At 32.8% G+C, this 15,727-nt stretch overlaps 2 protein-coding genes and 1 pseudogene across 2 annotated transcripts; 2 read left to right on the forward strand and 1 right to left on the reverse strand.

The window, feature by feature from the left end:
- The first annotated feature begins 6,209 nt into the window (after positions 1-6,209).
- On the forward strand, positions 6,210-7,273 carry LOC131177968 (uncharacterized protein At4g02000-like). The gene is made up of 2 exons (XM_058143153.1): positions 6,210-6,326; positions 6,410-7,273. The coding sequence occupies exons 1-2, from the start codon at positions 6,210-6,212 to the stop codon at positions 7,271-7,273; spliced, it is 981 nt and encodes a 326-aa protein (XP_057999136.1).
- Positions 7,274-8,343: 1,070 nt separating this feature from the next.
- Positions 8,344-11,049, forward strand: LOC110645644 (uncharacterized). Its single transcript, XM_058143154.1, has 7 exons — positions 8,344-8,629; positions 8,717-9,006; positions 9,098-9,266; positions 9,320-9,585; positions 9,728-10,318; positions 10,633-10,767; positions 10,825-11,049. The coding sequence occupies exons 1-7, from the start codon at positions 8,344-8,346 to the stop codon at positions 11,047-11,049; spliced, it is 1,962 nt and encodes a 653-aa protein (XP_057999137.1).
- A 3,816-nt stretch (positions 11,050-14,865) lies between these two features.
- On the reverse strand, positions 14,866-15,394 carry LOC110645643 (tubulin beta-1 chain-like; annotated as a pseudogene).
- Between the last annotated feature and the right edge of the window lie 333 nt (positions 15,395-15,727).

Here is a 15,727-nt window from a genome sequence, read left to right on the forward strand (position 1 = left end):
AAACTCAAATTTCGAATCGTAAAAAGTGACGCTGCGGTCCTTAAGACCCTTATGAACACAGTGGAAAAGAGAAAATCACGAAAAAGAACTGTTAAGTCAGTCAAATAATTAGGTCAGGGAGCCAAAAGAAATATTAGATTATTTGCAAACCGGGATGAACCGGCGAGGGGCAATTTGGTCAATTGACCCCGAGAGCTGACTCTTGACCTAACTGTCAAATAAAATCGGAGAAAAGAAAATTTCAGAATCGAGAAGTAAATTAAAGAACTAATAGAAAAAAATAAATAGAAAAAAAAAAGAAAGAAGATGGAAAAGTCAAAGGTGATGACATCATGCATGATGTCATAAAGGATTAATTAATTTATTTTATTAATTTGGGATTTTTAGTCTTCAAAAAGGGGATAAGATTAAAGAAAATAAAACAAAAAAAAAATAGATTTGTCTTCTTCCTTTCCTTTGGTTGCTGCCCCACTTCCTCCATGAATCTCCATGGAATTTTCTTCCTTTAAGCTTACACTTAAGCTTAATTCTCTTCACTTAACCTTCGTAACTCCCTTAAATACCTCACTAGAACTTGTAATCTCAACTTAGGAAGAAGAGTATAAGAAGAAAGAAGGGCTAAAGCTAGAGATTTGAAGCTTTAAGTTAAGGTTAGTATGTTAACTCCTTATTTTTCCATTTAAATGCATAATTAGTGTTTGAAATGAGCTTAGAACTTGATTAAATGAAACAAATATGGGGGAAGGACCCATGCTGAAATTTTGGCCTGGTTGAAGGGAGTATGAATTGCATGAATTAAATGAGTTAGAATGAGTTTAAAAGTCTTAATTAGTTGAATGATTAGCATTAAAACCATTAAATGTAGTTAAAGGCATGAGATGAATGAGTTAGGGTTTGAATGTTAGGGTTTGTGAACCAAAATTTGGAGAAATGCATAAATGGCATGTTTGACCTATTGTGAAGTGAAATAATGGTTAATTATGACCAAATAAGTTGTGTGGGAATGATAGGAAATTAAGTTAAATTCGGAGGTAAATGCAACATGACCAAACCTACTTTGAAGGACCAAAACGAGAATTTTACAAGCCCAATTGATATGCCACCAATTGGGGATGAAAATAGACATAAAAGGGCACAATTTTCATTAAGGAACCATGCCCAAAAACTGACCAAAACTTAGTGAACCAATTGACCAAAGTGAAATGAGAGCAGCTGCCATCGATTAAATGACCAAATGAACAGTAACTGTTCATTTGGTCATAATTCAAGCTAGACAGGTCAAATTGACCTGAAATTTTACCAGCAATTAGATAAGATATAGATCTAAAACTTTCATGAAGAACACCAACCCAAATTATGCCATTAACCCATTCAAATTATTGAGCAAAGTTGAGTTACTGAACCTGCGATTCTGCAGAATTGCCATCGAGCAGTAATGTTTGAAGGGCTATAACTCTCTCTAGGAAACTCTGATTTAGGTGATTCTTGAACCGATGGAAACCTAAGACATAGTAGAACATTTCGTATGAAGGAAACTTGACCAAATTATGGACTTAACTTGATCAAATTATTGAACGAAATTGGATCAAAAATCTGCCAGAACCAAAATCTCAGCATGAACAATGCACGTGAACAGTAATTGTATTTTGGCTATAACTTGAGCTACAAAACTCCGATTAGGGTGATCCAAAAATGAGAATACACTTAAGACAATAAGGAACATTTTCTATGAAGGAAGTTTTGCCAAATTCCAACAGTAGATTGACCAATGGAACAGTGCAACTTCAGAGCACCAAAACCGAAAATTGACAATTTTGCCAAAATGACCTAAGCTTTGAGAAAATGACCAAAACCAACAAGTTTAATGACCAAAATGTGGTATGTGGGTGAAGTTGGAGTTCCCATACCTATTAAGCCTTAAAAAGTCAATAATTTGACTTGAATAGTGTAGTGAATAGTAACCCGAAACACAAAAATTTCGAGAACGTCGAATTTAACGCAATAGAGCTAGTTAAAATGAAGTGAAATTTATTTTTGGATTTATGCTAAGTTATGGTACTGAAACACTGTGAAATTGTGTGTTTCAGCTGAAAAAGACTTGGAAGCCCTTAAAGACTGAGTCAAGGCCTAGAGGCGACTCCAATCAGGTTTGTGCGCAATAAACTTATGTAATTGTTTTCCAATTGAAAATTTGAATTGCTATACTTTATGAAGTCGCTGTGTTATTTATGAATTGTGTTGCCACTTTGTGACTACAAAAATGACTTTGAAAATTGTTTGGGATCTCTCATAAATTATTGAAAATAATTGTTTTAAATTGATTTTGGATTCACACTTAGCATGACAGTATCACATTTCCTTCTCCATTTATGGGGTTGAGATCGTTTATTTTCCTCCCTCTTTGGCTTGCCAGTTGAGGTTGTAGATCGGATGAGTACTCATTAGCTAGCTAGCCACCTCCCTCATTGATTTTCATTAATGGGGTTGAGATTGCTTTGTCGTGGTGTACAACGCGGCATTGATCGGAAATTTTGTGTCATGGCTTAAGTTATGTATGACTTGGCAACACTGTGTTTATGAAATTGTTTGACTAAACTGTGTTTAATGGATTATTTGACAAAATGGTGTCATTATGGACTTTGATAATTGCAAAATGTGACTGAGAAATATTTAATTTGTGTTTGGCAATGAATGATTTATTGGTTGTATTTTAAATTTTTATTGTGCACCACTGAGTATTTTTATACTCAGCGATGGCTTATTTTGCTGTCGCAGATAAGAGCAAGGAGAAAGCAGCAGAGTAAGCTGCTGTTAAATCAAGGATTTCTCTTACCATTTTGTACGGGTATTATTTTATACCCTTGTAGATAATCTTGATGTAAATATAAAAATATTGTATGTATCAATGTAGTTGAGCAGTTATAAATAAATCGTAATAATATTATTTTGGATTCTCTTCTGTAAATTTAATATTTGTATATATGGATTTTCTGCTTTATACTTGGTGAATGGAAATATTAAATATTTTGAGATGAAAAATCTTGATTTGTATTGTGAAATTATTTAAAGTGCATTGAATTGAAATGATTGAGTATTGAAGGTTAGGAGTTGTGAAATACTTTTGGAAGTGCTTTTTACAGGTCTTTGAAGAACTGGTTTCTCAAAATACGGAGGAAACTCTGTTAAAATTTTTATAAAATTTGCGGCAAAATTAAAATGGACAAAAATTTTTACTAGTATTTAAACTTTGAATAAATGGTTTTTAATTCCTACCAAAATGCTCACCACTTCCAAAATGTAAGAAAATTGTTTTAAAATCCCTTGTAGGGTACTTAATGAGTTATCGGTAGATGAAGTTCGGTAGTTCATTAAGTTTTCTACGGGATCATGTTATGCCTTACGGAGGGGTAAGGTGTGACAAGAAGGCTGCCGAGTGAGAGAATTGGAAGCAATATTTTAGTTTTGATTATGGGTATATATCGTAGGTATACCCCTGTAATTTTCTTTTGATGTATTTTGTACCTATATATGTGGATGTACAGACATTGAGCAGTTTGTATTTGAAAGCATTACACTGCTATCAAATTTTGAATTTGTAACTATTTGTATTTTATCTCGAGACTTATGAAAATGAAACTTTTATAATATTTAGTCTATCATCATTTCCAATGAATGTTTATATTGAATTTTAACTATTCCTAATCAATTTTTCGCAAAAAGAATTGATAAGATAAAAAGCTATGATTTGTTTAAAATCCCTTGTAGCATAATTAATGGGTTATCGGTAGGTGTAGTTCGGTAATTCATTAGGTATGCTATAGGAACATGTCATGCCTTACAAGGGAATAGGTGTGACATGTAAAGTCGTATACCCTGTGTAACCTTCTGCCTCCCATCTGAAAAGAAGCCGAAGTCACTCTAGAAACTTACACACCCCAGGCCGTTTAGTAACACACAGGCCATGTACTATGCAGCAGCCAGCTACCTAATTCAACTCCAACTCCTGTTTTGGCATGCCATTCAGACTTCTACTGCCCTTAGGACTCTAAAACTTAATCTTAGGACACCCAATATAAATAAGAGTAAGTAGAGAGCATAAAAGAAGGGGGGAATTAATTTTCTTTTGAAAGGAAAGAGTGGAGAAAAGGGAAAACCTTTGAGAGAAGACTTCTAGAAAACCCTAGTTCCCAAGCCGTCTTAAAGGAGGATTGCATTTGCACCAACGAAGAGACATAAATTTAAAGTTGCAAAATCTTTTTCTCAGTTATTTTATTCTAATTCTTCAGACTGATTTTGTGTTTTCTTATTTTCATTACATTATGTTTGTTAAACTTACCATGAGTGAGTAGTTCCTTTAATTCTGAAATTAGGAGAGTAGCATTCTTAATTTCTGTTATAGATATATATTGAGTTTTATAGAATTGAGTTTTGAGCTTTGATTCAATTTCTTGTGTTCTGAATGCATGTTATGTATTGGTATCCTCTTAGCTATGATATAAGATATTAATTGAATAATTGGAAGGAGAAGATTAATATCGGAAAATTAAGATTTTAAACATAGAAAATCTGATATAGAGATAGGCTGATGATTTTTGTGGAACTTCATAATTAATCACATGCCGTAAAGGATCCTAATTATGATTGATCACCATGGAAGTAGGTTTCAGATTAATTAAAATACACATTATATACCTTGAAAGAGGATCTAGGATACTTTAGAATTAATTTCCATCAAAGTAACAACACTCATTCCATTGATAAAACAAAGTTAAAATCATAACAGAGTTAAGGTGTAAAATCTTAATTCTGGAATTGTCTATCTAAGAAAAATTCTTTTTAAGTTCTCGGATTTATTTTCCTTTGTTTTCTGTAGTTATTCAACACTAGTTTAAATTTCATTCCCTCATAACTTTTGGTAGTTTAAACAGCCAAAATTGATGTCTAGCTTAGTATTTGCACTTATAAATTCCTCGTGAAAATGATACTCTACTCATCACTTTATTACTTATTAGCGATTTGTGCACTTGTGAAGTTGTAAAACCAACAAACAAGGTTTTTAACTATTAAAATTTTATTTTATAAAAAAAATAATAATGATCTAAAATTATTTTTATTATATCTTTTGAGAATTTTAAAATTTTTGAGATTACAATTTCAAGTATTATAAAATTATATTTAGAAAATAATATTTTTTAGATAAATTTTCAGTTAGATTTATAAAAATAGTGAATTATTTTTAAAAAAAAATTATATTAACATTTAATATATATATATATATATATATTATTCAGTAGAAAATTATTTATAGAATTTAAACATATATTTCTTAAAAATTTCTTATCTTTAAAGTCTAAGAATTTTAATAATTATATTTTTAAAATTGTAATAAAAAATAATTTATTTTATACATATAAAATTGACATAGTCATATATTAATAAAATAGTAAACAAAGAAAAGAAAAAAATGTCATATCATGACGATTTTTGAAATATTATTATTAAAATTTTTATACTTTATATATAAGAAATATTTTTAAATTTAATATTTAAATTTTATAGATAATTTTTATTGAATACTTGAATATATATATATATATATATATAGTTTAGAAAATAATTTACCATTTTTAATCTAACAAAATTTTAATTAAAAAGGTGTATCATTTTTGTAGATATATAATAAGATAATTTTAAATTTAAGAATTTTAAAATAAAAAAAAAGATATTTCAAAAATTGTTATGGCATGACATTTTTTTCCTACTTTGTTAATCATTTTATTGATACATGACTATGTCACTTAATTTAAAAAATAATAACTTATTTATTTATCAACACTTTAAATAAAATTATAATTAATTTCAAATTTTATCATAATAAAATTTTATAATATGATTATGAAAATTAAAAATATATGATAAATACAAAATAAATTGTATTATAAAAATAAAATAATGAATAAATTATAATTATTTTAAATGTTAAATTCTTAATATAATTTAAAATTAAATTTGAAAACTTTATTTTAACATGCATATTATTTTTTATGTATTGACTTTATAAAAAAAAAATAACAAAATACTAAATCGTTTTCTCTTGTTCACTATGTGACAAGCTAAATATCTCTCTTGTTTGTTTAACAAGTTTTCAATTGTTTGTTTTTTCTTTGTCTCTTCTTGTATTTTTTTGCTGTTTCGTTTCTTTTCTTGTCATGGCATCCTCAAGTAGTCAGGATCGGGCAATTGACGACATGTACTCTGAGTTACATCTTGAGGAGACACAAGGAGCGTTTGTTTTCGATGATGAATCACCGCCGCAAGAAGATGAGGTTGTTACATCGACGTTCTGTTTTGGAGGCTGGTTAAAGGCATGCTTGCGAAGGATCTGGGTAATAATGCGTTTCTGTTCCAGTTTGTGCACCCTGTGGATTTAGAACATGTGATTAAAGGCAGTCCTTGGAGTTTTCAACAAAATCTATTGGTTTTGAAACAACTACCACAAGGAGTGAACCCTAGACATGTTGAATTAATGAGGGTGGAATTTTGGATTCAGGTTCACAATTTACCATCAGGTTTTATGTCAGAACGGGTTGCTAAGGAATTGGTCAATTACAATGGCAATTATGTTGAAGCAGATCCGAGGAATTTCACTGCACTTTGGAGAGACTATATGCGCATAAGGGTGTGTCTTGACATTAATAAGCCTTTAAAGCGCCGTACGCAGATTAAGAAACCTGGCGGAGAGTGGAGTTGGGTTAATTTTAAATATGAGCGTTTATCGATGTTTTGTTATTTTTGTGGGATGTTAGGCCATTCGGATCGTTTTTGTGCTAAGCTTATTGATCACCCAGGAATAAAGAGAGACCAGTTTGCTTATGGTTCGTTCATGAAGGCTGAGTCTCTACGTGTTACAAATATAGGTGAGAGGTGGCTTCTTTCTGAATCGGATTTCCTTGCTAGTGGTCGTAGCGGTGGTGATGATGCTCCAATTCCGATGGATTCTGATTCTCCTACATTATCGGGATTTGTTCCTATTCTGAAAGATGGAAATCCTGAAAGTTTAGTGGTATCTAAAACTGGCATGGTGCAAGCTTCCGTGCATGGGAAGGAACTTCAAAACTCTACTAATGATGCTGCTGGCGTGATAGTGGGGGAGCCAAAACGTCGATGTACAAAAAATATGGAGCTGAATCCTGCAGTGGAAGAGGATGATGGTATTGGGTCAAAAAACTTAATAGAGGCCGGTTCTGATTCCCAGGCCCGGCTGGCCCAATGAGTGCCCTAAGTTGGAACTGTCGTGGGCTTGGCAACCCACGAATAGTTCGGGTATTAAAAGACTTAGTATCAACAAAGCGGCCCAAATTAATCTTTTTGATGGAAACAAAAATTGGTAGAGACAAAGTAGAACGTGTTAAAAGAGCTTTGGGATATGATGGCTCTTTTGTAGTTAATCCTGTGGGTTTGAGGGGTGGGTTAGCGTTGTTTTGGAAGTATGCTGATTTGGTTCGGTTACTAAGCTATTCGAGGAATCATATTGATGTTGAAGTATTGGTTGATGGCTTTCCTCAACACCGTTTTACTGGATTTTATGGATTTCCTGAAAGTTATAGACGTCGAGAATCTTGGCAGCTTCTTCAGAGTTTGCATTCTAAGTCTAATCTTCCCTGGTGTGTTGTTGGTGATTTTAACGATTTATTATCTTTAGGGGATAAGGTTGGACGGAGGAATCAGCCTACATGGATGATTGATGGTTTTCAAAATGCAATTAGTTCTTGTGGTTTATTGGAGTTGAGATGGTGAGGTGATAGGTTCACGTGGGAGAAGGGTAGAGGTAGTGAAGACTGGGTAAGGGAAAGATTAGATAGAGCTCTGGTTACTTATTCTTGGCAGAATATTTTTCAGGATGCTTGTGTTGAGACATTAGTTGCAACAAATTCAGATCATAGCCCATTGTTTTTGTGTTTGAATACAACGCTTGTTGTTTATCACAAGAAGCGATTCTGTTTCGAGAATTCATGGAGCTTTGAGGAGGAATGTCGTGGTGTTGTAGAGGAAGGTTGGCAGAAACAGGTTTTGATTCCTATTGATGTTCGAATTCAGCATGTTTGTGCTAGGTTGAAAGATTGGGGTGATAAGCAAAGGGATCGTTTCAAGCACAGGTTGAAGTTGTGTAGAACTCAAATGGCGCGTTACAGTAATAAAAGGGATTTGGTTTCTTTGGAACTTTATAGAACAGCCTGTGATGCTTCTAATGATTTATTGTTGCAGCAAGAAACTTTTTGGGGATAGCGTTCTAAACAGTTCTGGTTGAGGGACGGTGATCGGAACACTAGATATTTTCATCTGATGGCTACTACTCGGAGGAAAAAGAATCAGATTCAGCAGCTCAAAAATGGCAATGGTGAGTGGGTGACATGGGAGAATGGTTTAGATCAAGTGGTTATTGATTATTTTCAATCTTTGTTTACAACGTTGAATGGTGATATGGAGGAGGTTTTGCGACATGTTCAGGCACGTGTTTCTTCAACAAATGCAGATTTTCTTGTTTTGCCTTATACTAATGATAATGTTAAGAATGCAGTTTTTGGAATGCATCCTGACAAAGCTCCTGGGCCGGATGGATTGAATCCTGGTTTTTTCCAAAAATACTAGGACATAATTCGTGATGAAGTGGAGTCTACTTGTTTGGATTGCTTGAATGGTTCTGCTTCTTTGCCAGGTTCCAATTCTACCTCAATAATTTTAATTCCTAAGAAGAAAACGTCGGAGTATATTAGTGATATGAGACCTATTTCTTTGTCAAATGTCATAGATAGAGTTGTATGTAAGGCTATGGCAAATCATTTAAAGCTTGTTTTACCTGATGTCATTTCACATGTTCAGTCTGCTTTTGTTCCTGGGCGCTTGGTCACGGATAACATTATGATTTCTCATGAGGTGCATCATTTTATTAAGGGTAAGAGACAAGGGAAGACGGGTGTAGTAGCTATAAAAACTGATGTTTCAAAGGCATAGGATAGAATTGAGTGGGTCTTTTTTCCGGCTATTTTACAAAAAATGAATTTCCCATTGGCATGGATTGAAAAGGTGATGAATGTAGTTTCCTCTGTTGATTACCATTGTTTTATATGGTAATAATGCTTATGGTTCTATCTTGCCTTCGAGAGGTTTGCGCCAAGGAGATCCTTTGTCTCCGTATCTTTTTATCTTGTCTGCTGAAGGTTTAACTGTTTTGTTGTCTGCTTGTGAAAGGAGTGGTCTGATTACTGGTTTGAGGATTTGTCGTGGCGCTCCTTTTGTGTCTCATCTTTTTTTTTTGCAGATGACAGTCTCTTCTTTTTTAAAGCCCGGGTTTCGAATGCAACAAATTTGAAGCATTGCCTTTCTTTATATGCTACTGCTTCTGGTCAATATATAAATTTTGCTAAGTCTTCAGTGTATTTTAGTCCCAATACCAATGCACATGATCGTGAGGAAATTTGCTCCATTTTAAGTGTGGCTGAGACTGATTCCCATGGATCTTATTTGGGATTGCCTATAGTTGTTGGTCGGAATAAAACAGATGTTTTTAATTTTGTGGTGGATAAGGTTTGTAAGAGGCTACAGAATTGGAAGAAAAAATTATTATCTAGACCGGGTAAGGAGATCTTATTAAAGACTGTGGCTCAGGCGGTTCCTAATTATTTAATGGCTGTTTTCCTTTTGCCTTTCAATATTTGTGAGATGATAGAGAGAGATGAATCAATTTGGTGGGATAATAATGGCAAAGGCGATGGCCATTCCGAAATGCCAAGGGGGGATTGGTTTTCGTAGATTGAGGGAGTTTAATCTTGCTTTGCTTGCTAAACAGGGATGGAATTTTTTAGTTCAGCCAAGTTCTCTCGTATCTCAGATTTATAAAGCTCATTACTTTCCTGATGTGTCCTTTTTAGAGGCGTCAATTGGACACAATCCTAGCTACATATGGAGAAGTATTCTAGCTTCTCAATCATGTTTAAAGAAAGGTTGCTATAAAAGAATTGGGAATGGATTAAATATAAGAATTTGGGGGGATCCATGGCTATGTAACCATGATAATTTTGTTGTGGTTTCGGAAAATAATACGGGTATAGAAGATGTTAAAGTAGCAGACTTATTTATACCTGGTTTGCGAATATGGGAGACTGCTTTTATTAATGAAGTATTCGATCCTCATGAAGCTATTGCAATTCTTTCAATTCCTTTGAGTTATTCTGCTACTGATGATGTTTGGCAATGGAAATGGGAGAGTAAAGGGAGATATACAGTGAAATATGGGCATGGCAGAGGTTGCAGGTTCAGGGTGATAATTTACCTCAGATTGATGTGCAAAATATGTGGAAATGTGTTTGGTCTGTGGAGGTTCCATACAAGGTTAGACATTTTTTATGGAGATTGTTAAATGGCCTGCTACCCACAAAACATACTCTGCAAATAAAACAGGTGGATATTTCACCCTTATGTCCGTTTTGTGACTCAGCTGTTGAGAGTGATTTCCACCTTTTTCTTGAATGTTCTTATTCGCAAATTGTTTGGATAATTTCTGCAATTGGAGTTGTGGGTGTGGTGTACTCGGTGCTTGATTGGTTTCAACGTTTAATGGTATAAACTAATAAGGAGCAGTTAGCTGAGGTTGTTATGATTGCTTGGCAAATTTGGAATTCAAGGAATAATTTGGTTTGGAATCGTAAGCGTGTCGGGCAAGCTGTGGTTGTTTCTCAAACTCGTAATGTTTTGCATGAGTGGAGACAGGTTTTGAATAGAAATTAGCCCGTTCCTGGTATTGTGCAAGATCATATTTGTCGATAGTATCCACCAGTTGAAGGTTTTATTAAGTGTAATATTGATGGCGCAAATGGCCCAAATCAAAGTGCTATTGCATGGTTGTGTCGGGATACTTCAGGCGGTTTCATGAGTTGCCATGCACATCCGCAACAAGTTATTTTTGAGCCTTTGATTTGTGAAGCGATTGGTGTTCGTGAGGTTCTGAGTTGGCTGAAGGAAAATCATGAGTCATGCTTATGTAGAGACTGATAGTCAGTTGGTAGTCCAAGCTATGAATAATGTTATGGTTGGTACTTCTTATTTTGATCTTATTATTATTTATTGTAAAGCTCTAATGAATGAGCTTCAAATGGTCTTTATCAGTTTTAGTCGTAGGTCAGCGAATCAAGCGGCTCATGTGTTAGCAAGGGTTGCTTATATATATATATATATAAGTTATTTTAATAATATAATTTTAAACTAAATAATATAAATTCTTTACTTCGATCTCAGCTTCCTTTATAGCATACAAGGCATTAACAAATCCAGTGCCCCTGCCATTCTCCTTGTCGTCTTCTTCCACTTCCTCTCCCTTCTTAACGCCAAAATATGTAGGCCTAAGTTTGCTTCGTGCATCAGAGACCTAGTGTTCATATGAGTCCATTGATTCTTCTGTTTTACATATAATTAAACGTTAGAACAATGAAGCAAATATAATTAAGTTTATTACCCTCTACATTATATGCATGAAAATTCAAATATTCTATGTGATTGTATAAAAATAAATAGTGCTCATCAACCTAGCTAGATATAATTTTGTGGAAGCTTCTAGACTGAATATTTTTCATGAATTTACCACCTTAATATGATAACATAAGGCGTTATTTTGTTTTGACAACAGAACCTGTACTCTACACATCAATGACATGAATGCGATGACATATGCTGAATATATATATATATATATATGTTCTTTGAAAAATTGCACTGCATCAAATAATTTACACACAATTATTTTATTTACAATTTATGTAAAAATATTAAATATTATTATTTATATTAAAATACTAATTTTAATGTTTGTTTAGTTAATTATGATATAAAAATATTTATTAATTTAGAAATTATTATATCTTTATTTTTATAAAAATTTATATGCTATAATTAATTTAACTATTAACAAATAGCAATAATTTAATAATTAATTTAAATGTAATAAAATAAAAAGATACTATAATTATTAGCCTTTAAAAAATATGTATACGCAAAGGCTTTTTTTTGTACTGATTAAAATTCAAGATGACAAATTAATTTTGCATGTAAATTCACTAATGGTGTTAGGTTAAAATTCTATTCTTTTATTTTAAAGAAAATAAGTTTAGTTGGTTTATATTTTAATTTTTTTTTATAATTGATATGACTCGTCCTAAAATCAGGTAATTAAAAAAGTCAATAAAGTCAGCATGGCAACCAACAGCTTAGTCAAGTGTCAATTGAACATCACTTTGCTGAGTTCGGACCGAACATCAATGATGCTCGGATTTAACAAAGCTGAGCAATAACTCGCGTACAGGCGCAACACGCTCTACCAAGTATGACCATACAACACCATAGCGACAGTATGAAAAGTTAACCATTAAGAAAAGGATACAGACATGAATCTCGAGAGAAAGTCGGGAAGCTGATATTCTCGCCTCTAATTTATAGGACAACGCTCTAAAGTCCTCAGACCATAAATTAAAAAAAAAAAAAAAAAGCTCTAATCATGTATACATTCTTAACATAATTAAAATCCTATTAAATTCATCAATCTCTCACTTGAGCATCAGAATATTTAATTATCAGGCCATCAACCTCACTCTCTTTTCATATTTCAAGCTGTGTTGGCATTACGATCGGTCAAAGAAACTCACATCTACATCAATAATTTAAAATTAATGTTGATTTTTGTACATAATGAAGTTGTATCAATTAATATAAAAGAATATTATTTATAAAATTAAAAAATATAGATAATTTTAAAATTAACATTATCATTTAAAAGAGAAAACTTTTATTTTCATCAAATTAGTATCATAAGATTTTATATTATCACATTATCCCTACATTCATTAAAAAAAATATTGATATGGTAATTTCATATTTCAATTAATATTGTTATATCGTCAACATTTTGCTAATGAATGGAAAACAATGTATGGCATAAAACCTCAAGATACAAATTAGGAGAAAATAAAAATTTTATTTCTTAAATTATAATGTATTATACTACAAGATACAATTTTAAATTTCCTTAATTAATTAATTAATTAATTAATTAGATTTAATAATATATAATGGTAGATGTAAGTTAATGAAAGTGGAAGTACATAAACTCAACTAAGCCTTTATCCCAAAAATTTGGGGTCGGCTATATGGATTCGCTTTCTCCACTCTGAACGATTTTGGGTTAAATCCTCAGAAATGTAATGCTTCTAGGTCATGTTGTACTACTCTCCTCCAAGTCAATTTAGGTTTATCCCTTTTTTTCTTTCTATCCTCTAACCTAATGTGCTCTACTTGTCCAACTGGAGCCTCCGTATGTCTACGCTTCACATGACCAAATCACCTCAATCTCCCTTCTCTCAACTTATCTTCAATTGGCACCACTCCTACATTTTCTCTAATACTCTCATTATGGACTTTATCTAGTTTAGTATAGCCACTCATCCACCTTAACTTTCTCATCTCTGCAACTCTTATCTTAGATGCATACGACTCTTTCAGTGCCCAACACTCATTATCATATAACATAGCCGATCGTATGGCTGTACGGTAAAATTTTCCTTTCAATTTATTGGGAATCTTACGATCACATAAAACTCCCGTTGCACGTCTCCACTTCAACCATCCGGCTTTAATCCTATGATTAAAGTGGAAGTACATCAATCAAATAAAAAAAGTTATAAATCTATGAGTAAATAGGAGAGAAAGTGAGATTTACTAGGGAAATTTTATATAATTTCATAATTTAAAAATTTTATATTAGTTACAAAATTTTCATAATAAGCCTCACTGTCTCTCCTATTTACTCATAAATTTAAAATTTTTCATTTGATTGACAATACTTACACTATAATTAACTTACATCTATAATAGCATATTCTTAATTCTAAATAAAATTTATATATATTATTATAATAATTTGTGGGAGGAATTTTTAAAATATATATTGTGCTTTAATACATTATGATCTGAGAGATAAAATTTTCATTTTTATCAAATCAGTATCTTATGTTTTTATGCTATTACATTGTTATTCCATTCATTAATGGAATATTAACAAAATATTAATACCAATTGAAATAAGGAATTTTCATATCAACGTTTTGTTAATGAATGTAGGGATGATGTGATAACATAAAATCTTATGGTACTAATTTGATGAAGGCCAAAGGTTCAAATTAGCCCCTAAAATATACCCAAAAGTATAATAAGTTCTTAAAGAAAGATGGAGCTCAATTGGGTCCCTTAAGTTTTTAAATGGACTAAAGAAGTCCAAAGTTAACATATATTTAACTTATGTTAACTTCTTAGATGTGGGCTCCACTACTGCTTGTGTATCTAATCTCGTAGCCTAACTTATCTTCTTTATGACCATTGGCAAAATCTGCAACTCCACTCTTATCTTTCTGCTCATCTTGTTCAAAGAGGCTATTGACATAAGGAAAGGTCCATGGGCTATGGAGAGTACTCCGTACATATTAAGTATTTTGTCACCCCTAATGAAGGACCCTGGAACATTGCTGGTCGCTATAGGTAACCAACCTTTACTAGTTCAGGCCCTAAAGCTTGAAGTACTTCTTGCACCATTATGTGTGTGTGTGTGTGTGTGTGTGTGTGTCTATGTATATATATATATATATATATATATATATATTAGTTACAAAAAACTCTTTCTCAAAATGGAACTTTCCACCTTATATTAGATTTCTTTCTTTAATATATAAATAGTGTATTATCTGTTTTGATTCATGTATTCATGCTTTTGTGATGATAGGTTGAGGAGGAAAAATATAGATGTTATACTGCTTTCATAATATTTTTCTATATAAGATTTATTAATACATCATTCATGTTGCTTTCGGCTTTTGTGAACTTCATCTCGTCCATGCCTTCTCTAGTACTATACTAATGCAAGAAAGCTTTTCTGTGGAACATGGGAGTGAACTGCTCACTAGCCCTCATAAATATCTCTTGGATTGATGTGGAGTTGCCAATAATAGTGGAGCCCATCTTCAAGCTCGTTAGAGGGATGTCATGAACAGTGGATTTCACATTGATGGGACCCATTCAACAAAGCAGGATGAGTTCTTGTTTTGGACATTGATTATCTGCTCATCAACTTCCTAAGTGCTCATCTTACCATGGAACTTATTGATGTTGTGAGATATCTACCATGGCAATAATCAACAGCATGCATCATGTTCTTGGCATCCCACATTTATTGTGTGAGTTTTGGTACAGTGATCACACGATATTGCTTAGATCCATAGGTTATGAGAGTTGTAAAATGAACCATGAAAAAGTGAAGCCAAGGGAATGGAATGAGATTCACCCTCTTGTTTGATCTCATTCTCACATCTAAGGCCCACCATGGTGTTCAAATTGCCTACCTAAGCGATCTTCATCACCAACTTCGCCATTAGTGAAACCACCATGACAACCACACCCCTGCGATAACCACCATGGGGTCCATCATATCCACACCTGTCAGAGGACTTAGTAGCATCTCCAACTTTAAGGGCACCTTGATCAATAGATCATCGAGTATTGTTGAATGGAATCTTGATCTCATGCACATAAATTGTTATTTTTCTCATTCTCTTTTAATATAGTGAAGCTAATTTAAACAGTGGTTTGTGTCCGTTTGGGTCAGTGAGCAAATTTGGTTCAATTTGCATGATTT

Source organism: Hevea brasiliensis, chromosome 2, assembly GCF_030052815.1.
Source record: "Hevea brasiliensis isolate MT/VB/25A 57/8 chromosome 2, ASM3005281v1, whole genome shotgun sequence".
In the NCBI taxonomy this organism is placed as follows: domain Eukaryota; kingdom Viridiplantae; phylum Streptophyta; class Magnoliopsida; order Malpighiales; family Euphorbiaceae; genus Hevea; species Hevea brasiliensis.